We start from the raw sequence: 23,603 nt of genomic DNA on the forward strand, positions 1-23,603 counted from the left end.
TCACATGTGGAGGTTACTCTTACCAAGCTTAGTGCAATTATACTGATTAGCCATCTATAAACAGACTGCGTTCTGATGGGCTCTTTAATTGATTTGCTTACCTAATATTTCTAATCCCAGCTCTGTCTCTGCCTGATGAGGTTGCCTTTAGCTCTTTGAGCCATAGCTGTAAATCAAACTGTGCTCCAGAACCCCTTCCTTGCCAGGGGCTGGGGAGGAGTTGAGAGATAGAAACAAGGAAGAAAAAGTCGAGGCCAAGATGTTTCACTCCCTCACAGAAAACAGAAATGGTCCGAGAGTTTCTGATTACATGACACACACACACATACCACACACACGTGTGCTGGGTTAGATATTCTCTAGGGTCTGCTTTAGCATTCAGGAAAGTCTATTTTGGGGTTTTCAAGTCTGAGTAGCTGGTACTTGAAGAAAGGCGCAGAAACACTGATTGCAAATACGGAGTTAAGCAAAATCATGGAAATATTGTTAGCAATGCTATTATTTATTGATGTCACCTTTATCTTAGTCAGGATCAGGGTTTGCTGGGGGAGTTTCCAGCACACTGAACAGAGGATCAAAGGTAAAGATTCTCTCCATTGCTGTGATAAGCCCAACATTCCTCCCTTATCACTAAATTAGCAACAACCTAATGTATTGAGGAGTGGTAGTGAGCATCCTGGAGTTTAAAGAATGGGTTAGCAGGGACCCACTCAGGCCTTGAACTGGCAGAGGTGGCTGGAGGGTGGTAGAGCCATGGGTCAGTTGCCTCTGCCTGGAGCAACTTCATCCATTTACCATACTGTTCTAGTGCAAATGTTTCCTGTGTATGTGAAAAAGTCAAGATAATTGTCTATTAAATGGCAGAAGACCGTCTTGCAAAATCTAGGCAGCCCCAGGGTCAATTGAAGTCATAAACGGTGCATGGATTGAGCCACTCCTTACTTTAGAAAGTTGAACTTGAATGCCTTTGGGAAGACAAGCACACTCTGCACCACAGCCAACCAGGCAACTGAGGTCTCAGTCCCTGGTTTACACTTTCAGGGTGGTCTGCTTTTTTTTTTTTTTTTTTTGACAGGCAGAGTTAGACTGTGAGAGATACAGACAGGTTCACCCCCAAAATGGTCGCTATGGCCAGCGCGCTGCACCATCTGAAGCCAGGAGCCAGGTGCTTTCTCCTGGTCTCCCGTGCAGGTGCAGGGCCCAAGCACTTGGGCCATCCTCCACTGCACTCCCGGACCACAGCAGAGAGCTGGACTGGAAGAGGAGCAACCGGGACAGAATCTGGCACCCCAACCAGGACTAGAACCCCGGGGTAACAGCGCCGCAGGCGGAGGATTAGCCTATTGAGCCGCAGCGCCGGCCAGGGTGGTCTGCTTACTAAACCTAGTCCCCTTGAGGCAAAGCCAAGCCCGGATCTTAGGGAGCAATGGCTTCCTAAATTTGGGAACTACAGCAGCCCCTGCAGCCCAAGCACCTAGAGAGGTCTCACTTAGGCAGAGGACAAGATTTGCCTGCATGCCCCTACCTTCACACCAGTTATCCAAAGCCCCCTACTCTCTCTCAGGATGTTGTGTGCAAACTAGATATTCTCTGGGGTCTGCTTTAGCGTTTATGAATGCGTCGCCTTCAGGTGACGTGGACTGCGGGGGCCCTTCCCTTAGGACATTTCATCTCCCAATCTCTTCCACTCCTGGCTCTCCTGGTGGAGTTTCTTTTCCTTGTTCCCACTCTGAAGATTGCAAAACTCTCCGATCTACCTCTCCACTTTGTCTTCTCGCAACCCCAGCCCTAGCCTGAGTGTGTGAGAGCAGAAACACTGACTACACATTTACATCTGTACTTTTCTCTCTTGCCCATGGCCTTGTGGGTATTTTGTTTGTTTGTTTGTTTGTTTGTTTTGAGTCGTTAGTTTTCTGCTTGGCTGTGGGCTGGAGAGAGAAACTGAAAGGACAATATATAAATTCATACAGTATAATATAGCTAGATAGTTCTTTTTTAAAAAGACTTATTTATTTATTTGAAAGGCAGAGTTACACGGCTAGAGGCAGAGAGAGAGTCAACAGCTAGGGCTAGGCCAGGCTGCAGCCAGGAGCCAAGATTCAATCTGAGTCTCCTACATGGGTGGTGAGGACCCAATCATTGTGAACATCACCTGCTGCCTCCCAAGGGTGCACATTAGGAGGAAGCTGGGATCAGGAAAGGAGTCAGGTTGCACTCCGCTGGGGAATATGGGCATCCCAACTGGCATCAAACACCCGCCCCTACGCATACAGTAATTTTTAAAAAGAGATTAACTTATTTACTTGAAAGTCAGAGTTACAGAGAGACAGAGACAGAGAAAGAGAGACAGAGAGAAGTCCTCCATCTGCTGGTTCATTCCTCAAATGGCTGCAACAGCCGGAGCTGCGCCAACCTGAAGTCAGGAGCCAGGAGCTTCTTCCAGGTCTCCTCCACCGGTGCAGGGGCCCAATGACTCCGTGCCATCTTCTACTGCTTTCCCAGGCATAGCAGAGAGCTGGATCAGAAGTGCAGCAGCCATGCTTCAAACCAAGGCAACGCCACAGCATTGGCCCCTACTTTAAGAAGACATTCTTATTTTGGAATCTTTCATATGCAGATGAACAGTCTTTTAATCTTTGTTTTAAATTGTGAAATACTTTTGTTTCATAAAATAGTCATGATACAGAAATTAATGACACACATTATGTGCTTACTACCAAAAACTATAGAAATATTACACATTACACTATAGAAATAAGACACATTCTGTTTGTTGTCTTTTTAAACAGTAGTCTTTTTCTTATAATTTCCTTGGCTATTCTTGGGCATTTATTCTCCTATATAAGCATTCATTTAATTACAATTTTTAAAAATTCCTGTTGGGATCTTAATTGGAATTGTAGTGCATATATATAAATTTGGGGAAATTGACTTTTAATGGTATTTAGGCTTCCCATTTAAGCAATGTTGTAAGTCTTCTCATTTGTTTGAATCTTATTCTGTGATTTTCTCTGTAAGTCCTGTGGTTTTCTTATTTTACTTATTTAGAAATATCTAGGGGCCAGCACTGTGACATAGCAGGTAAAGCCACCGCCTACAGTGCCGGCTTCCCCTATGGGCACAAGTTCAAGTCTCAGCTGCTCTTCTTCTGATCCAACTCCCTGCTAAATGTGCCTGAGAAAGCAATAGAAGATGACCCAAGTGCTTGGGCCCCTGCACCCACATGGGAGACCCAGAAGAAGCTCTTGGCTCCTGGTTTCAGCCTAACCTAGCCCCTGCCATTGTGGCCATTTGGGGAGTGAACCAGTGGGTAGGAGATTCTCTCTCTTTCTCTCTCTCTCCCTCTCCCTCTCCCTCTCTTTCTGTCTCTACTTCTCCCCGTCCCTCTCCCTCACTGTAACTCTGCTTTTCAAATAAACAAATCTTTAAAAAATAAATAAAGTTCACTGTCTCTCTCTCACACATAAAGTAAGTCCAAAAGTAGAGGACTGAGGTCTTGTCTCTATAGCCACCGGACCTAGGCTCTTTTCTCCTCTGTGAGTATAATCTAAGTGCAGGGTGTCCAGCCTCAGTATCACTTTTTGACATCAGCAGCCATTTCCAAGTGCAGAAGGCAGGGAAGAGGAAGAAGACACCATCACCAAAACCCCATGCAAATCTTCAACCTACATCTCTTTGGACAGCATTTGGTCACAAATCTATTTACCTGAGAGCGAGGGAGGCGGAGAAATTACCCCATGCTAGCAGCATGTATCCTGCTAAGTATTTATGGATTTTCCTCTGTGACACCCAGGTATGCTTTGTTTTGTGGGATGCTATTAGGTGTTATGGGAAGGAAATAAAAGGCTTATGGAAAATGTAGGTAACACGGGAGTAAACAACGGAGCTAAATAAGTTCTTTACTGCGGACTTCTACCAATTTAAAATACTCTCCAAGAAGGTGTGGAGAAAGGGGAACTCCTTTACACTGTTGATGGGAATGTAAGTTAGTGTAGCCACTGTGGAAAACAGTATGAAGATTTCTTTAAAAAACAGAAATAGACTGGTCATATGATCTAGCAAACCCACTACTGGATATATACCCAAAAGACATCAACACATTGTATCCAAAGAGATACCTGCACCACCATGTTTATAGCAGCACTGTTTACAATAGCCAAAATATGGAATCAACTAAGGTGTTGATCATCAGAAGAATGGGTAAAGAAATGTGTGTGTGTGTGTGTATTATGGACTATATTCAGCTATAAAAAAATGAAATTCTACCAGTTGCCTCAAAATGGCTGGACCTGGAGGACATTGTGTTGAATTAAATAAGCCAGACACAGAAAACAAATTCTGCAGTTCTTCCTCATTTGTGGGAGCTAAAATTAAAAATAAATCCAAAACAAAAGAAGAATGGAATGCCTGTGTATATCAGTTTTACTGAAAATACAGAATTTTCTTGAACTTGGTTTTAAATCTGTACCAAATTGTTAAAAAATTATATACTACTACAGTTTTAATGATTTTATGTCTATTTTAAAATTTACTTTATACGAGTGAAGTTGAACATCTTTTCATTTGATTATTGTTTATAGCCCTTGCCTATTTTTCGGTTGGTCTTTTTGCTGCTTATTTGTTGAACTCTTTATTTAGTGAAGCGTTAAACCTTTGGCTGTAATGTAAACTAAAAATATGCCATCTCAAAATAATAAATAAAATATTAAGTTGGAAAAAAAGTGAAACATTTCCCCAGTGTACCTGCAAGGAGAGGAAGGAGGTCTTAATAGCTTTATATCATTCCTAGAAGGTAAGTTAATTTTATGGGGAATATAAATTAGAAAAGCTCGGTTGCCAAATATCACAGCTTTCTTTATTACATTAGGAGGACAGATAAGTCGCTGTGTGAAGATGGAAGAGTTTAGTATATCTAAGATTGTTACCATATTGTAGGTATTTTATTGTTGCGACCCCAAATGTAGGGACTTGGCTCAGGTCACGTCTTTAGGTTCGTCCTGCTCTGTGGTCCCAGGTTCTCTGTTTACTACTATGCTAGCACCATACACACAGTGCTACAGCAGGCTTCCAGGGGGGCGGGGGGGGGGGGTTGTTCCTGTATGTGAATGCGCCTGGCACACAGTGGGGACTCAGTAAGTGTGAGTGCCCTTCCCTTTCCCTTTCTCAGCATGGTCTCCAATGGAATGCCGGAGACATTGAAGCACTGGTAGAGGTTGACTCTTTGCACAAAGAGCCAATGTGGCATTTGCTCCATGGATTTTAGTCCTCTTATGTAGTAAAATATCTTTTGAAAAATGCAATCTGCTGTTGTACCTCCCAGTTGGAAACAATGAGAATGTGTGTGGGGGGGGGGAATGCTTCATCATCTAGTTCACCTGCTCTGTGTCAGAAAAAGCTGCAGAATCAACTGACACTAGCCCTGTCCATGTGGGCACTTGAAAATCTGTGGTCATCAATGTCTAAATTTGCAATTATAATTTTCAGAATGACACGGTGGAGGTAGAAATCAAATGACAAAACTTTTTACTTGAGTTCTTGTATCTGCAGGCTAAATCATATGTGAATGAATTTATAAAAGTTTGCTTACATAAAATACTTGGTTCAATTTATTATTATAAGATTCTGATTATTGGATTTAAATGAGGCACGGGGTGTGGGGGGAGAACCAGGGCAAAATTTTATTGATAAGTTATTCATTTACAATTTTGTAACTAAACCAAGAAGAGCTCACCTTAGTGGCCCGTGGTTTATCTGGAGCCCCAGAAATATTATTTTGGAGTGTCTGAGTCAAGGCACAAAGTGGTTATGTGGTGTCCTTCAGGATGTACTGTTAACCTCTCTGAAACAACTATCTGGGTGCCAGAAACCAGACTCCAAGTGTACTCGCTGCCGAGCTGCTTGCATTTGGCCTATGGAAGAAGCACACAAACCAGCTCTGCTTTTGACAATTCCTGGAGGATCTTTTATATCCAGACAGAAGAGACTACATCCATAACTGGAGAACTCAAGCAAAAAGGATGCATCCGTGTAGCTGTGTGGTCATTGATGTAGGCAGTGGTCATTCCTGCAGCTTTCTGAATGTAGAGACGCCTATCATAATCTTCCTGCTCATTGTTTCTTGTTTTTTGTTGTTGCTGCTGTTTTTCAGTATAATAAAGTATACAAGAACTTAAAGGAGTGTTCTCAAAATGGAGAGAATTTCTGCAAGCAGGTCACATCGATTCTTCAGCAAAGGTACAGAATAGATGTTTGCAATAAGCAGCTCTTGTTTTGCAGTTGCAGCAAGTGATGTGGCTGGAGGAGTGATTACAGGCTGTCCTACTTTCCAGCATGTGGTGCTACATTTTGGTACTTGAGAGATTGGTTTTAAGAGTGATTCTCCTCTATTACACATTTATCAATTGAGCACCGTAAAAACAAACGAACAACAGGAATAATTCTGCTTGGGAAGCCTCTGTCAAGTGTATTCTGATTGCATAGCTTGAGTTCATCCTCTGCCCCCGGGGCCCAATGATGCACCTGCTGTATATGCTCAGTATTGTACTTTTCAACCAGGGGCAATTATTAGTTTACAGTTTTGTCTCCCCAACAAGAGAAGAGGCTATATCTTGCTGATTGTTGTGTGTTGAGCTCTTAGAACCTGGCATTTTTCTTTCTTTTTTTTTTTAATTAATTTATTTATTTGAAATGCAGAGTCACACAGAGAGAGAAGGAAAGAGAGAGAAAGGGAGGTCTTCCATCCGCTGGTTCACTCTCCAATTGGCCACAATGGTCGGAGCTGCACCAGTTGGAATCCAGGAGCCATGAGCTTCTTCCGGGTCTCTCATAAGGATGCAGAGGCCCAAGGACTTGGGCCATCCTCCACTGCTTTCCCAAGCCATAGCAGAGAGCTGGATCTGAAGTGGAGCAGTCAGGTCTTGAACCGGAGCCCATATGGCATGCCGGGATGGCAGGTGGCAGCTTTATCCGCTACGCCACAGCACTGACCCCCCTTTTGATTTCTTTGCTGAATGCCTGATGAATGAAAGAAAGGACGGATGAATGAAAAGCCACCACTTTCAGTGTTCTGTCCCTTTCATACAGGTGTGACTGTCAGTAAAATTGCTCGCTGTGCTGAAATGAGCCCGCTTAAGTCAGTCAACAACATTAGAAACATCCCTGCTTAAAATTAGAGGAGTCAGAGACTGGGGTCATAAAGGAGCTCTCAGACCTTCCCCTACACAGCTCTGCAATAAACACTTCCAAAGAGACCTTGAAAAGAGATTGCTTCTGGGAGCAAAGCCAGCCCATGTTTAAAACACTGTTCATGTGCCATGAGGAAAAGTGCTGTGGATTGAGTGCATCCTGTGTGCGTGGGTCAAGGCCAGAGAAGATTAGCTTTATCAGAACCAATAAATGAGGCCAAAGAAAGATATGGGAAAGCTGAACCAGGCCTTTCTAAAGAAAAGCCCAGGCTTAACAAATGGAGTCAAAAAGAAAAAAAAATTTTTTTAATTTAAAGGTTGTATCTACTTATTTGAAGGCTAGAGTGACAGAGAGAAAAAGGGGACAAGACAGAGAGAGAGAGAGAGAGAGAGAGAGAGAGAGAGAGAGAGAGAGAGTTTCCATCTGCTGGTTCACTCAGGTAGTCACAATGGCCAGGGCTGGGGGAGGCCAGTGCCAGGATCCCAGAACTCCATCTGGATTTCCCACATGGATGTCATGGGCCCAAATACTTGGGGCATCCTCTGCAGCTTTCCTAGGTGCATTAGCAGAAACCTGGATCAGAGGTGGAGCAGCTGGAACTCAACCATCACTCAGATACAGGATGCCAGTGTTGCAAGCTGCGGCTTTACCTGCTGCTCGACAAAAACACCAGCCCCAAGAAAAAAAGTTCGAGTATGACATTCTAATGGCCAAATTGGTTAGATTCCATGAAAGAGAAAGGGAGTGGATCCATTTGGGAAAGATTTTCTTGTCTAAAAATGTTTTTATCAGTCTCAAGGAAATTATTTAAATAAGACTAATTATTCTTTAAAAATTCAACTCATGACCGAGATTGGAAAGCATTTGTGCCCTGTGATCAGGAAGAATCTGTTCACACGTTAGCCACACACTTGACCTGTCCTGCGGTCATCTGGTCCTTGATGATTTAGTGTCATAAAGTTCAGATACTACCTGCTAGAGAGCCATGAAGATGGAAGGCTGGAGACAAAGCACAGGCTCAACAGCGCACCTAAAAAAATCTGGGGGCGTGTGGGGGGGTCACTGCTTGAAAACTGCTTTCTTAGTTTTCCCGTGTCCACATCACTCTCCTTTCTGTGCACAGAGCCTTCACTCCTTGTGTTTGTCTCCCTCGAAGTCACCACTTGCCCAGGCCACCACCTCCCAGGCCCCACGAATGTGTAAAACCCTCCACCCGCCCTTTTACAGCCTGGAACAAGCTGAGGCTCTGAAGATACCTCCCCTCATGCTTTTGCATCCATAAGGAGCCTAATTTAGAATTTGAAAATCTAGAAAGAATGCTATAGGTTAGCAAAATGACCAAGCCATTCTTGGATTAGAAAACAAAAACTGTACTGCATACATACAAAGAATGTCTCATGTTCTGCCTAGAGAAAAAAAAATGCTAGATATTGGGTCACATATGTAGTAAATACTTTCCTAAACATTTTGTAAAGCTAACTTTGTGCAATTAAATCACCCACCCTTAACCAAAATGCCATTTGTCATTACTTTACACTGACCCTGATATACATGCATTTGCAATGTCTCCTCATTCTTGTGCTTTCGATCGCCCTGCCCTGCCCCCTGCTCAGCTCTTGATCATGCAGTTAACCTGGAGGATGTTTGTCCACCCTAAGGAGGCGGTCTTTGGGGAGAACTGCTTCCTAAGGGACACAAACACTCCGTCGGTCTATGAAAACGTAGCACACTGTGTTCCTGTGTTCCGATGTGTCAGCTGCACTTCCTAGCTTTGGCTCATTTCTCTCCTGCGGGAGTGATAGGATTCTGAGGTCACTACTTCTTCCTGTGGTGTTTAAGCTGTCCGTGTTACACCTGTCACAAGGATGAATGGCCGTAGGCGAGCTTTCTCCTTGTTCTGTAAATTCAGAATTACTTGCCATGACACACCTAAGAGGCTGATTCCCACCAGCTGTCCAGAAATGAGCCCAGGGCTTATTTTCCTCATAAATGCATGGGTCTATTACAGATATATCAATGACACCAGACCCTTCCCCTTGTTATTGTTGCTATTTTTTAAGCACCTAGAAAGCCAGTAGTCTTCAAATCAAACTATCCTATTAATTAGGGTTGGAGACAAGTATAATACCATAAGAAAAATCCCACATGACAAGTAAAATAGTACTCTTGGAATACATACGGCACACATTTCCAGTGAAGTTTATGACACAGAAAATCATGGAGGCAAACCCAGTGGCTGGCATAATGAAAGACACAGTAAAGGAGTACTTTAGGCTTTGAATTAGGGATGCCTGCCAACTAAAATGCACTCAGTAAGTAATTGTAGGTTGAGTGAATAAATAAATAAAAAGTTAGAAGTTATTACACCTGCATCATTATAACAAGGTCTTTACCGTCTGTCCTTGGCAGTTGACACTTCCAGGCACCTTGCTTAAGAGGGTGTTTGCATGTGGTTCTGCTCCACAGAGCTCTGAATTAGCAGGTGGATAGAAGAGGCGGCCTCACAATCAAAGCTGGAAATCCAGACGATGTTTCCTTTCCAGGCTCAGCTGCCTCCTTGCATTCATTCTAATGGGTGGTGATAGAAACTGCGGTTGTTTTTAAAACCCTATTTGCCAGGATATTCTACAATGCATGGTCATGCTTCACTTCTTTGGCCAGTTGGTTACTTCAGTTTCCTTTTGTGCAATTGCAAACTCAGGTTTGACCAGAGACAGACAGCGGCTCCTAAGATGCCTAATGACAAAGTCCTCAAGTTCACCTTCCTACAATCACAGATCAAATTTAAAGAGACAAATGTACATTCCCAGAAACTATTTATAAGTGTCTGGCACCCTGCACTCTGACAGCAAATATTTAAACAGGCCTTTATGGGAAAATCAATTGCTCTTCTGTAAGAACGCTTAATACCAGGCAAGAACTGCTGCTCTGGACACTAAAAAAAAAAAAAAAAAAAAAAAAAAGAAAGAAAAGAAAGAGAAACTTTAGTTGGCCATTTGTGCCATCCATGATTTGTTTCAGATTGTGTCAACAAAAGAATAAAAAAATGGATTTCAATTTTTGAGAACCTTTGAGAGAATCCCCGAGAAATGCTCACTTTTTCCGCTCTAGCATTATCCTTGGTGGTCTTCACTCCCATGCCTTCAGTTCTGCCGTGTAGCAATGACCGCCAAATGTGTATTGGTAGTCGGCATGTCTTAACCGTACTTCGAAAGATATATTTGACAGTGCATTAGCTGTTTCCACCCAGATTCCCACGGCACTACAAAGCCAACACATCCAAACCAGAGAGTATCAACTTTTCTGCAAAGTTGGTCCTCCTTCTGGATTTTTCCTTGTGGACTGAGACTGCTGCCCACCCAAACAAGTCCAATACCTGCGTGTCACCCATTTCTACAACTACTTCTTTCTCAACTCATAACCAAGACTTCATATTTCTCTTTCCTAACTCCCCTTTAGGGCATAGCTTTCTTTTTTAAAGCCCTGTTATATTGTTCTGGAAAAAGTATCTAAAACTATTCTTCTGTCTAGAGGTGCTGCCTCATACCATGGAGTTTGCATAGTACACAAAAAGGTACCTGGCTGGGTGGGATGCGTGGAGACAAATCCAATCCACCTGCATCCTTCAAAGCTTTCGTCCTGGCTCCAAGCTGTGTCCCTTTAGAGGGTCTCCTTTTTTTCAAATTCGAGCAAAATTACCTCAACTCAAGGCCCTGATCCTGTCTCTAGTGCACCTCTCACTCTGAGGACCTGTCGCTGTTTAAGATCCTTCAAAGACTCCCATGCCGTTTAGGATAAAATCCAACCCTCATAGCATCTTAGAAGAGGATCTTCAAGCTCTAGGCTCTGCAGTCTTATCCATCCACTCTCTAACTCCCCATGTCCTTTCCCTCCTTCTTACTGAACCACTTGCAAATCTCCCCCACCGTGGGTGAGTTCCTCGCCACCACCACCACCAGCAGCAGCAGGGGTGCCTGCCTCAGTAAGGGCTGTGTTGCCTGCTTGGCAGATGCTTCTTCACCCTCGTTCTTCAAGCTTCCATCATCCCGCTGTGGCAGGCCTTCCTTGGATCAAAATCATGCCTCTTGGGTCTGCATGTAGAATGAGTGCTTCCTCTGCTCTAGCTCTTACTGCTCCACACGGTTACTCTCTGTCTCACCACGGTAGGCAGAAGTCTTTGAGGATCTTTGCATCCCACCTGAGTAGCACGGGCCTGGCACAGAGTAAGTATGCAGTAGATGTTCACCAAGTGAATAGCTGCACTAATGTGTGACTGGTTCTGGGCCTTCGAGCACTCAGAACTCTGAAGAAGTTCGCCTTAGGCTATTTCTGAGTAGCAATAAATGGACATGTCAATAATATTCACTAATATAAGATGTAGCATATTATATGGAACAAAAGCTAGACAGGTATCCTGATCCAGCTCATTTCGTGGAGTCATAAGGTTCTGTGTGGGAAGGGATGTCAGCTGTCATCAAGCACATGCAGCTCAGTGGGGGTACCCTGGAGGGGGAGGACGAGGTTAAATGTGCAGGCCTGCTCTCCGCTCACTCCCCTCCCATCCAATTAGAATGACCACACTAGTATCTATATGACATGCAAGGATTCTGTATAACATTCTGTGTCCCAGATACAACATTTGGAAAACCACCTTTCTTGACTTTACCTGGCTTTCCCTAACAAATACCCCTCTCCGCTACACACACACACACACACACGTGCACTCAGTTGGGAAATGAGCAGGCAAGGAGGAGCAGGAGTGCTAGAGCCCCCATGGCTGGAGGTGGAGGGTGTAGAGGCGCAGGGACGGCAGCACTGCGGCGCAGCAGGTTAAAGCCCAGCCTGCAGCACCGGCATCCCATAAGGACACCAGTTTGAGTCCTAGCTGTCCCACCTGGGAAAGCAGCAGAGGATGGCCCAACTGCTTGGGCCCTTGCACCCAAATGGGAGACCTAGAAGGAGCTCCTGGCTCCTGGCTTTGGATCAGATTGGATCAGCTCAACCCTGGCCATTGTGGCCATTTGGGGAGGAACCAGCAGATGGCAGACCTCTCTGTCCCTACCTCTCTCTGTAACTCTGTCTTCTGAAAAAATAAAATAAATCTTAAAAATAATAAATAAAGCTACCATGGGGCACGCGTTCCCTGGGCCTGTAGTGACTGGCCAGCCAAGGAGGGCACCGCCCTCTCTCATCCTCCCCTTTCTCCTTTGTTTACACCCCAGGAAGCAGGGTTAAGGCCTTCAGTAAGGACGCAGGGGGCTGGCTAGCCAGAAACAGAACTTTGATTGGAAAATTTTTTCAAATTGCCTAAAACCAATTTTAAGTTCAACCTGTTTGTAAGATGAACTCACAACTGTCTTTCAAAGAACAAATTGGTAAAGCCTGGGTGGAGAACACCCGCTTGCCAGTCCCTGGCCCAAAGCTGTTGCTGGTGAAGAACAGATGTAAACCACAGGAGAGGTACCCTGGGTGAGGACCGGGGATGACGAAAATTCCTTCCTAAGCCATGACAGAGGGAGGCCCCTGCCACCTGCCTTCTTCAAGCATGAGAAAGCCTTAGCTCAATTTGAGTTAATTCCACCTAGACACGGGGGTGGCTACAGGCTGACTAAGTCACTTTTTATAATCTTAATTTTATTAGAGCAGGCTTTGCTAGAATTGATTACATGGTCCGTCATATTATTCTTGCAGTTTAATGTGTGCCCTGTCTAAAGCATTCAACCTGAAACCATGTATTTTCCATCTCGGCTTTCTTTCAACGGTCTAGTTTACTTTTAAATCTAAGTCACATATTGGTCACTGCCTTGTTGGTTAGTCTTCTTTATTGCTAATGAAAATGCATTGGCCTGCCTTGACTGCTGAAAGGAAATTAGAATATAAATGGATTAAAAGCCAGAGCAAGTTATTTCCCTGGTCTTGAGTCTTTAAATCTCACTGCGATATTCTGAGGCTGAGTTAGCCATGGAAGGATGCCTACATAATCCTCTCCACATGTGCCAAGAAAAGCGCTCGGAGGGGCATCTTCCCTCGGCTATGGTGGCTACAGAATGGAAAGGGGGAACGAGTGGGAAGGCCAGAAAATTAAGCACAGAGTGCTTAAAAGCTTGTTCCTGATTGTTTCAATAAGGGATTTTTAAAAAAAAAATATTTATTTTTACTTTTTTTGCAAGACAGAGTTACAGAGAGAGGCAGAGGTAGAGAGAGAAGTCTTCCATGCGCTGGTTCACTCCCCAGATGGCCGCAACGGCCAGAGCTGCACTGATCCAAAGCCAGGAGCCAGGAGCTTCTTTCGGGTCTCCCACACAGGTGCAGGGGCCTAAGGACTTGGGCCGTCTTCCACTGCTTTCCCAGGCCATAGCAGAGAGCTGGATCCGAAGAGGAGCAGCTGGGACTAGAACCGGCGCCCATATGGGATGCCAGCACTTCAGGCCAGGGCGTTACCCACTGCACCACAGCACCAGCCCCTCGATAAGGTATTAATGTGAGAATAGCTTCTGCCTCTCCGGAGTCAGCCTGTTTAGGCTGCAAACTATGAGAAAGCAGCTTAAAGGGACTTGGAAGGAACCAGTCTAAGTGGGGCTCTGCACTGCTGCCTGTGTCTTGGGAAAAGACAAAGAGCATTTCTTTCTATTCGGCAGGAATTCTGAAAGGAAATCTAGCGATCTAATGAGAGAGAGAGAGAGAGCGAACACTCCATTAGACCATAGCACGAAGTGTCACATCACAAAGTTATTTCCCCCGGCAAACATTCCAAGTTAGGAAACCGGCAGCTCTCTCTGCACTTGCCACTTGGAATGTGGCTTCCTACAGAAAAAAGGCTTTTTCCTAGGGAGGAATTTCACCACAGACATCTGTTAAGACAAAAGCTGTTGAGGGCCAGACCCTGTAAGCCCACACGTGTGCCCTGCTGCAGCTTTCTAAAGTGAAGGGGTTCAGTGGCAGGGAGCGCGGTGACAGTGCACCCTCCGGGCTACGTGCCATTCCCTTTCCTTCTGACTTGCCGAGTCATCTCCTGAGGTTCCCAAAATAGCCATCAGGGCTTTACATGCGAGAAGAGATGCGCAGATGATTCTAGCTTGCTTTTCTTGGTTTATTTGAACACCAATTCTAAAACTCTTTGGAGTCCTCAATAAATCACAGGCAGACACAGAGAATGATGGTGGTGTTCAGAAAGGCTGTGTCCAAGTCACCCCAGCTTTGCAGGGCTAGGCTGGTGACGTGTGCCTTCAGAGGCCCCCTCCTTCCCCACTTTTCCTGACAGTTAACACCGTCACCGTGCACCCCAACACACCTTACCATGCCATAGATGCTTTGGAAAGAGGCTGGGGAGCTGGTCTGTGCATTGCGGCTCCAGAACCTGTGATGACTCCAAATGCATATGAAAGGCAGAGTTACTTTGCCCCCAGAAACCTCCACCTGCAGCCTCCTCCCCGTGGCTTCAGAGATAGGAGATGGAGTGCTTCAGCGGGAAGATTCTCCAGTCAGACTGCATTCAAATTCTGGCTCCACCACGTCTTTCCTGTGTGCTCTTAGATGAGTGACTGTGCCTCAATCTTGCCCTCCATGAAATGGGTGGGAGAGTGTGTCTCCCTTATAGGGATGATCATAGATTCAACAGCAAAATACCCTAAGATCAGCACCTGGTAGCAAGGCATCCGGTAAATAGTGCCGCACTCTGCTGCATGTGGGCAGAGAGCGGGCGGAGCATCAGCAGCGTGGACACATTGTCAGGAGAAGGCGTCAGGAGGCACACTCTTCACGTGCAGGAGAACAGGAGAGCAACTCTGAGTAGCAACCTGGGAGCCACCCGTTTACCCCTAAAACACATGTGCATAAAAATGAAGGCGTCCAATGCAAGACATGCTGGGGGCAGTTGAATCTCCATAGGCTGCTTTCTTGCCATGCTCATGTAAAGCTGGGGAAATATTGGAGTGTGGGACAAAGATGACCAACTGAAACAGGAAGAACCCAATGCCCTGAGAGCAAGCCCGGAACCAGGAGCCTCTCCCTCCCCTGCCACCAAAACCCAGCTTCCTTCGCCCCTGAGTGAATCCCATTAAGTCAATGACAGAGGAACACACACTCCTTCCTGGCGGTGGGCCTTCTTGTCTCCACCTCGCCCCCGAGACACGGAGTGCAGCCTGTAAGAACAACGGGATTCCAAAGAAGAGGCTGGGCCTGGCAACCTCGCCCTTGGGTTAGCAGCCATGTAGGATTTTGTGTGAGAGGATGGGTGAGCAAACTGTGAATTCTTGCTCCTTGGCTGTCCCTACCTGTGAATACCTGGGGTGCTCTGTTTACCGGTCCTTCTGGATAACGATCATATTTAAATAATTCACATGTATTAAGAACTCGTTTTGTGGGGCCGGCGTTGTGGGGCGGTGAGTTAAACCACCTGCTGCAATGCTGGCATGCCGTAGCACACCACCAGTTCCAGTCCCGGCTGCTCTAGCAGCACAGGGGACAGCTCCACCTCTCCATTTCTCTCTGTCAGCCTGCCTTTCAAATAAATAACATGAGTTTAAAAAAAAAAAAAAAAGAACTTGCTTTCTGCCCAAGCCTGTGAGCCAAACACTATAAATATATCATCTGCTGCATTCGAGAAAGAATGGAGAGCTGGAAAGCAAAGTGCTAACAAGTGCTAGCAGGCAGTGGGCTAGGAGAGGATTTATATATTCAACTGTTCCAAGTGCTAGAAAGCAGTGAACTCTGACATCAGGGTGAACACAGCTCAAACTTGTGGGAAGGCATTTAAATAGCTTGCTCTCTGTAATTCTGCCTTTCAAATAAGTAAAAGGAAGGAATGAAGGGAGGGAGGGAGGGAAAGAAAGAGAGAGAGAGAGACAGAGAGAGAGGAAGGAAGGAAGGAAGGAAGGAAGGAAGGAAGGAAGGAAGGAAGGAAGGAAGGGAAAGAAAAAGAAAGAAAGAAAGAAAGAAAGAAAGAAAGAAAGAAAGAAAGAAAGAAAGAAAGAAAGAAAGAAAGGAAGGAAGGAAGGAAGGAAGGAAGGAAGGAAGGAAGGAAGGAAGGAAAGAAGGAAGGAAGGAAGGAAGGAAGGAAGAAAAAGAAAATACAGTACGTGTCAACAATGGATTACTATTGGGCAATAAAAAAGAATGCAACCTTTGGCCAGCGCTGTGGCACAATGGGTTAAAGCCCTGGCCTAAAGCGCCCACATCCCATATGGGCGCCGGTTCTAGTCCCGGCTGCTCCTCTTCTGACCTAGCTCTCTGCTATGGCCTGGGAAAGCAGTAGAAAATGACCCCAGTCCTTGGGCCCCCCTGCACCCACATGGGAGACCTGGAGGAAGCTCCTAGCTCCTGGCTTCGGATTGGTGCAGCTCTGGCCGTTGCGGCCAATTGGGGAGTGAACCAGCAGATGGAAGACCTCTCTCTCTCTCTGTCTCTACCTCTCTCTGTAACTCTGTCTTTCAAATAAATAAAATAAATCTTAAAAAAAAAATGCAACCTTGTCATCTACAACAATGTGGATGGAACTGGAGGCTGTTGTGTACAGTGAAGTGAGTCAGGCACCGAAAGACAAGTACTGCAGGATCCCACCCCTAAGCTGGACCTAAACAAGTTGGTCTCAGAAGTTGAGAGCACCATGGTGATGGCCAGACGCCGGGAGAGTACTGGAAAGGAGAAGATAAGGACTGACTAATGGATAATGAGCTACAGTTTGATAAGAGCAAGAAGCTCTGTGTTCCATTGCACAGTACGGTAACTTCAGATAATGACATAGACTGTATATTTCTCCAAAAAACAGATGAAAAGACTTTTTAAGTGTTTTCACCATGAACAAATATTAAATCTGTGAGGAGATAAATATGTTTATCCTGATTGGACATTACTCAATGAACACATGTATAGAAACATCACATTGTACCCCATCAGTATGCACAGCCTTTAATGTATTGATTTAAAAAATGTGGTGTAGCAGGTAAAGCCACCGCCTGCAGTGCCGGCATCCCATTCAGGCACCAGTTCGAGTCCCAGCTGCTCCACTTCCGATCCAGCTCTCTGCTATGGCCTAGGAAAGCAGTAGAAGATGTCCCACGTTCTTGGCCCCCTACACCCATGTGGGAGACCCAGAAGAAGCCCCTGGCTCCTGGCTTCAGATCGATGCAGCTCCGGCTGTTGTGGCCAATTGGGGAGTGAACAAGTGGATGGAAGACCTCTCTCCCTCACTCTCTCTCTCTCTCTGCCTCTCCTCCTCTCTGTGTAACTCTTTCAAATAAATAAATAAATAAATAAATCTTTTTTTAAAAGTGGGAAAGCACAGCTGTATAAAAAGTGAAAAATGGGTAGAAATTTAACAACAAATCAGTAGCTTGTGACCTGTGGATTCTGTCTTATGTAAGAGAGCTGTCTGAGTTGGGACAGTGAGTCTAATTTGTATGCAAATGCGCAGGTATTAAGTTAGCTGCCAAAGAATTCTGGCATTGCTTTCCAGATGAAACAAAGTCATAAATAGTTTTAAAGATACCTTACAATAAAAATAGAATTAAAACATTTAAAAATATGCAACAAACACTCTTATGCTCCTTATAAGGACAGAAGGCATAAGATAACTGAACATTATCTACAGTCAAAAGTGAGAGGAACAGGACATGCCCTCATTTTAGCAACAGATGGGCCTGGAAATAGGACATGTGAAGTCGGTTTGAGATGAGAGTGTCAGTCTATCCAGAGGAACCCCCAAATCTGGCTTTGGAGGGTATGGCCCGATTTGCTGCTGAGTCTTGTTCTGCCTTAGAAAGTAACAGAAACTGGGGCCGACTCTGTGGCCTGCAGTGCCGGCATCCCATATGGACATCGGTTCGACTCCTGGCTGCTCCACTCCTGATCCAGCTCTCTGCTGGATGGGAAAGCAGTGGAGGACAGCCCAAGTCCTTGGGCCCCTGTGCCCTTGTGGGAGACCTAGGGGAAGCTCCTGGCTCCTGGCTTCAGATCCGCACAGCTCCGGCCATTGCAGTCAATTGGAGAGTGAATCAGCGGATGGAAGACCTTTCTTTCTGCCTCTCCTCTCTCTGCGTAACTCTTTCAAATAACTAAATAAATCTAATTAATTCAGTCATAATCTACCATTTTATTGCCAGCTATCATAATCCAGAGTTAATTTCATTAGAGCTAATGTCTCAAGATAAGTAAACCAGTTTTCTATGTTTCTCAATTAAGAAAAAATTACATATTTACTTGAAAGGGAGGGAGGGAGGGATGGAGAGCGAGGGAGAGCTCTCCAACAGCCGGGAATCCAATTTGAGCCTCCCACGTGGGTGGCAGGGACCCAGTTGCTTGAGGCATAACCTGCTGCCTCCCAGGCCGTGCATTGGCAGGAAGCTGAAATCAGGAGTGGATCCAGAACTCAAATCCAAGTACTCTGACAAGGGATGTGGGCATCCCGAGTGGCGACTTAGAGACTGTGCTGGACAGCTGCCCTGTGTGTGGCACTTTTCTGTTCCTTCCTAGTGCATTATCTTGCTAGAGCTACCATGACGAAGTGGCACAGACCAGGGGGCTTACACGACACGTGTATCATCTCACAGTTCAGCAGGCCAGAAGGGCTAGGTAAAGGCAGCAGCCTGGTTGCTTGCTTCTGAGGGCTGTAAGGGAGCATGTATTGCACCTGCCCGCCTACCTTCTGCAGGCTGCTGGCAATCCGAGATTCTTTGGCTTGTAGGTGCCTCACACAGATCTCCGCCTTCATGCTCACAAGGTGCTCTCCCATGTACCCATCTGTCTCTGCGTCCAAACTGCCCCACTTTACAGGGACATGTCCTCATGGCTTCATCTTTTTTTAAAATATTTATTTATTTACTTATTTATTTGAAAGTCAGAGTAACACACAGAGAGAAGGAGAGGCAGAGAGAGGGAGGGAGGTCTTCCATCTGCTGGTTCACTCTCCAGATGGCTCCAATGGCTGGAGCTGGGCTGACCCGAAGCCAGGAGCCAGGAGCTTCTTTCAGGTCTCCCATGCAGGTGCAGGGGCCCGAGGATTTGGGCCATCTTCCACTGCTTTCCCAGGACATAGCAGAGAGCTGGATCGGAAGTGGAGCAGCCAGGATTCGAACTGGCGCCAATATAGGATGCTAGCATTGCAGGTGGTGGCTTTACCCACTATGCCACAGCGCCGGCCCCAAATGGCTTCATCTTAACTTGAACATCATCTGCACAGACCCTATTTCCAAATAGGATCCCATTCACAGGCACTGCTGGTTAGAACGTCCACATCTTTCAGGAGACACAATTCGACCCAAACCACCGGCGTAAAAGAAGGTCGAATAAAGCATTCCCCCTTCATTGGATGCTCCTGGATATCCTTAAGGATTTGTCTGAAGACCGGAATCCTTTTAATAAACGTGTAGGAATTACACTTCAGCTTGAGTCCTTTTCCACGTGTGTATAGGCGTGTGTGTGTGTGGCTTTGCTTGTTTTCTGGCCAGCGTGTCCTATCCTATTGAACCGGCCCTTTACTAACAGGGCAAACCTGGAGATCAGCTATGCCAAAGGACTCCAGAAACTGGCACTCAAGCTGAACAAAGCATTACAGAACACCAGGAAAAAGTAAGTATCGAGGCGGAGGTAAGGCAAACGTCGTCGTTAGGAATAAGAAAAAGCAACACAAGTTCTCAATTCCAGCTTACAACTGTGGCAGCTTCAGGTCGGGCACGGCTCCAGCTCTGGGGCACTTCCTGTGTGCCCAGCGCTGTGCTAAATGTTCCAGCCTCCCAGCAGCCCTAGGGAGGCCTCATTATTATCCCTATTCCAGGTAAGGACCCAAGGTGTGGCGAGCTTACACAGACGAGTCGCAGAGCTGCATCCATGCCTGGTCTTGATGACTCCCAAGCCCACATTCATCACAGACCTCGGTGTTAATATTTAACTTGGGCGGTGGTGTGGTTCAGTCACAAGATCTTTTTTTTTTTTTTTTTTTTTTGACAGGCAGAGTGGATAGTGAGAGAGAGAGAGACAGAGAGAAAGGTATTCCTTTTTGCTGCTGGTTCACCCTCCAATGGCCGCTGCGGCCGGCGCATCTTGCTGATCCGAAGCCAGGAGCCAGGGGCTTCTCCTGGTCTCCCATGTGGGTGCAGGGCCCAAGCACTTGGGCCATCCTCCACTGCCTTCCCGGGCCATAGCAGAGAGCTGGCCTGGAAGAGGGGCAACCAGGATAGAATCCGGCGCCCCAACCGGGACTAGAACCTGGTGTGCCGGCACCGCAAGGTGGAGGATTAGCCTGTTGAGCCACGGCGCCGGCCTCACAAGGTCTTGGAGTCTGGAAATGTGAATCACTGTTTCTGCTGTGACCTTGGACACATCACCCAACCTATCCATATATTGGTTTTTCCTCTACCTAGACAGAGTCATGACGCAAAGTCCTTCAAATAGTTTGTGAAAATGTGCAATTGCAAAACAAGTTTATTTTGGTGCAAAACAATTTCTAAATCTATGCGTAAGTTTTCCATAGTATGTATTTCCATGAATTTTTTGAAGACCCTTTTTCTGTTGCTCCATTGTATATATATATATATATATATATATATATATATATGTGACTACATATGCCTGTGTATGGGGGCAGAGAGGAGTGCACATTAAATGAGATAATATATCCAAAGAGCTTAGCACCTCAGGTGCTAAAAAATACTGGTTCATAGTCTTTCTATATTGCAGCACTTAGAGTGAAGTAGATTTCTTGTTTTGGAGGAGAAAAAGATATTGGTGTTCTAAAAATGATCCATGCGTGCTAATTTGCTATAAAAATTCTTCCTATAAAAATTCTTGACTAATGCATGCAGACTAACTCTAACCCAGTAGTGCTATTGCAAAGACCTCTAAGAGTGATGAAAGAGGGAAAAAGGGAAGGACAAAAAGAAGCCTAACAGGGCTCAAATGCCCACTCTGCCTTAGGCATCACTGGCGAGAGCAAGAGATGATTTTGAAATTGCCTTGGCTTTTAGCTCTGTTTTTATTTTTAGAGAGCCTTATAGTAGACTACAGAAGAGCCAAGAGAGCACAGTGGTTGGTGATGGATAGACTTTTATTGAGACTGGCCAGTTTTGAATTCTAACTCTACCACTTACCGAAAGATCTAGAACAAATTTATCTTAGCTCGCAATGTCTCTTTAAAATGGAAACGGAAGGTTACCGGAGGATTAAATGAGATAATATAAGAAATGTGCTCAGCAGAGTACCTGAAACAGAGCAAAAGCTCCGCAAATGTTCATTACTTTGATTCTAATTCCCTCCTAAAGAACAAGAGGGGTGGGAGTGCAGAGACACGCCTTACTGTGCTGCCAAAGAGCTGGCTGATCCAGAATGTTCCGTCCACCAGGATTAGTGCAGGCTCTAATAACACACACTCACTGACTGTTTTTCCAAACCATCATCTGTGTCGGGTGCTTTTACAGTACTTCTACTTTCAAAGATCAGTTAAGTGAGGGGAGAGAAGCTGATTATTCAAGGGCTCGCAGGAAACAATGGGAAGACTCTTCTTTCAGACTGTGGTCCTTAGAGGCCCACATGCTTGATTCGCCGCCCTGTGCCCAGCTCCACTGAGGGGCAAATGTGACATTCTCTCCCCAAAGGTGTGCCTGGCATCATTATAAATCATGAACTTTATTGAAGTTTAATTTACAAGGCATAATAAGCATCTACTTTGAGTACATGGCTTGGTCAGTTTTGACACACGTGTGCACTGTGTACCTCCCAACAGGCATTTTCTTCATTACAAAAGAGTTCTTGTGCCTGTGGGCACATCTTCCTCTTCCCAGCCCCAAGCACCCACCCATCCGCCTCCTCCGTGCACAGGCCCTTTGCTCTGGAGTTCCCCATCACTGGAGGCATGTGGTAGCTGCTGGTGCTGTTTTATGCCTTTGGACGTCAATCTTGCATCCAGTTTTCCCCATGCTCAGACTCAGGGTGCAAACTACGGCACCTGGAGGCCAAACCTCTATGCCATCCTCACTCTGACGGTAGTGCAGCTCCTTCCCCTCGCTCTGCACCCGAATCCACACAGACCCGCGGTCCCTGAGGTTCATTCATGTGCTGAGTTTATTGTCCTGGATTCCACAGGCTGCTGGGAGCTGAGTCTTCTCTGCAGAGCCACTTCCTAACCCTCCTGCGGAGACGGTCTGGGGGGCCTCCTGTCACCAGCCCATTCCCAACCTTGGCCATTAGCATACCCCGATTTCCTGCAGAGCGGAAATAGAAAATGAAAATCTAAGCTTCAAATGCCTAAGGAAAAAGCAGCATACAGAATGACTGGAGTGCAAATAAATACCTGGGCGGAATTTAAGTTCATGGAGAAACTGAAATGAGGTTGGGGAAATGCGTGCAACGGCTGACGGCAGGCGATCAGACGCCGTGTTTTATTTCCCAGCGTTTACTGCGGAAAGGATGCTCATCCCTGTCGCCCTCTGTCTTTGCCTCTAGCTGTCTGAGCAGCGCCTGGGCCTGGGCCGCGGAGGGCATGAAATCCACAGCAGACCTGCATCAGTGAGTGCTCCCAGCCCCGACCCTGGCTTCCCTCCAAACCCAAAGGGAGTTTGCGGTGCTAAGTGGATGCAGTGCAAATATCCCACTTCAAATTTGCACTGGATACACACACCAGAATACACCGTTTTATTTCCCCGGAAAGTAATTTGGAAGGTAGATGTAAACCCTCATCTGGTGCTTCTGTGTCTTTGATGTTCTATTTTCAGAAAACTCGGCAGAGCAATTGAGTTGGAGGCGATAAAACCGACTCATCAAATCCTGAGTGTACAAGAGAAGAAGAGAAAATCAGTGAGTCTAAGCCTTTCTTCCTCCCCAGTTTTTTTGTCTTTGGCCCAAGGAGGAAAAGGTATTCTGAGAGTGGTACTAGGTTTCAGGAATTTATCATAAAAATAAACCAAGAGTCTTATTATCATAGTGAAAAAGTGGGAACTCCTGCAGTCAGAAGTAACTATGAATTCAAGCCTGAGAATGCTATGAGACTCTTATCAAATTTATTATAGAGGAATTCAATCACTTGGAGACTTTTTCATAACATAATGCTATGTTAAAAAGATTAAAAAAAGAAAATGAAAAAGCCAAAATAATATAATCCCAATGTTACCAAAAATGGATAGAAAAAAGCAGGAAGACCCTTCCCAAAATGTTACTGAGAATTATCTTTAGGTGGCAGAATTGGAGGTTTGTTATTTTTATTATTTTGTATTTCTTTGTTCTTTCAATTTCTTCATTTAACTTGTAAACAGAAAATGATAAGCACAGTTCTTAAAAAGATGCTTTTCTATGCTAATTAGCTTAAGATTATGAAAAGACAATAATGAGTACAATCATCAGATATCCTTAAAACGAAAGAAAATTAACTAAGCAATTCTTTCTGGGGTATCTGGTCCTCTTTCAGGGTAACTTCTAGTCCTCTGTACCTTTCT

The 23,603-nt window shown here is 45.4% G+C and overlaps 1 protein-coding gene across 1 annotated transcript in view; it reads left to right on the forward strand.

Moving 5' to 3' along the window:
- The window catches only part of NOSTRIN (nitric oxide synthase trafficking), a 60,926-nt gene that overhangs the window by 4,999 nt on the left and 32,324 nt on the right, over positions 1-23,603 (forward strand). The window contains exons 2-5 of the mRNA XM_062200264.1: positions 6,149-6,234; positions 19,666-19,749; positions 22,618-22,680; positions 22,887-22,968. Of these exons, the coding sequence (XP_062056248.1) occupies positions 6,149-6,234; positions 19,666-19,749; positions 22,618-22,680; positions 22,887-22,968 (315 nt within the window). The remainder of the gene's footprint in view (positions 1-6,148; positions 6,235-19,665; positions 19,750-22,617; positions 22,681-22,886; positions 22,969-23,603) is intronic.

This window comes from Lepus europaeus, chromosome 1 (genome assembly GCF_033115175.1).
Source record: "Lepus europaeus isolate LE1 chromosome 1, mLepTim1.pri, whole genome shotgun sequence".
Classification (NCBI taxonomy): domain Eukaryota; kingdom Metazoa; phylum Chordata; class Mammalia; order Lagomorpha; family Leporidae; genus Lepus; species Lepus europaeus.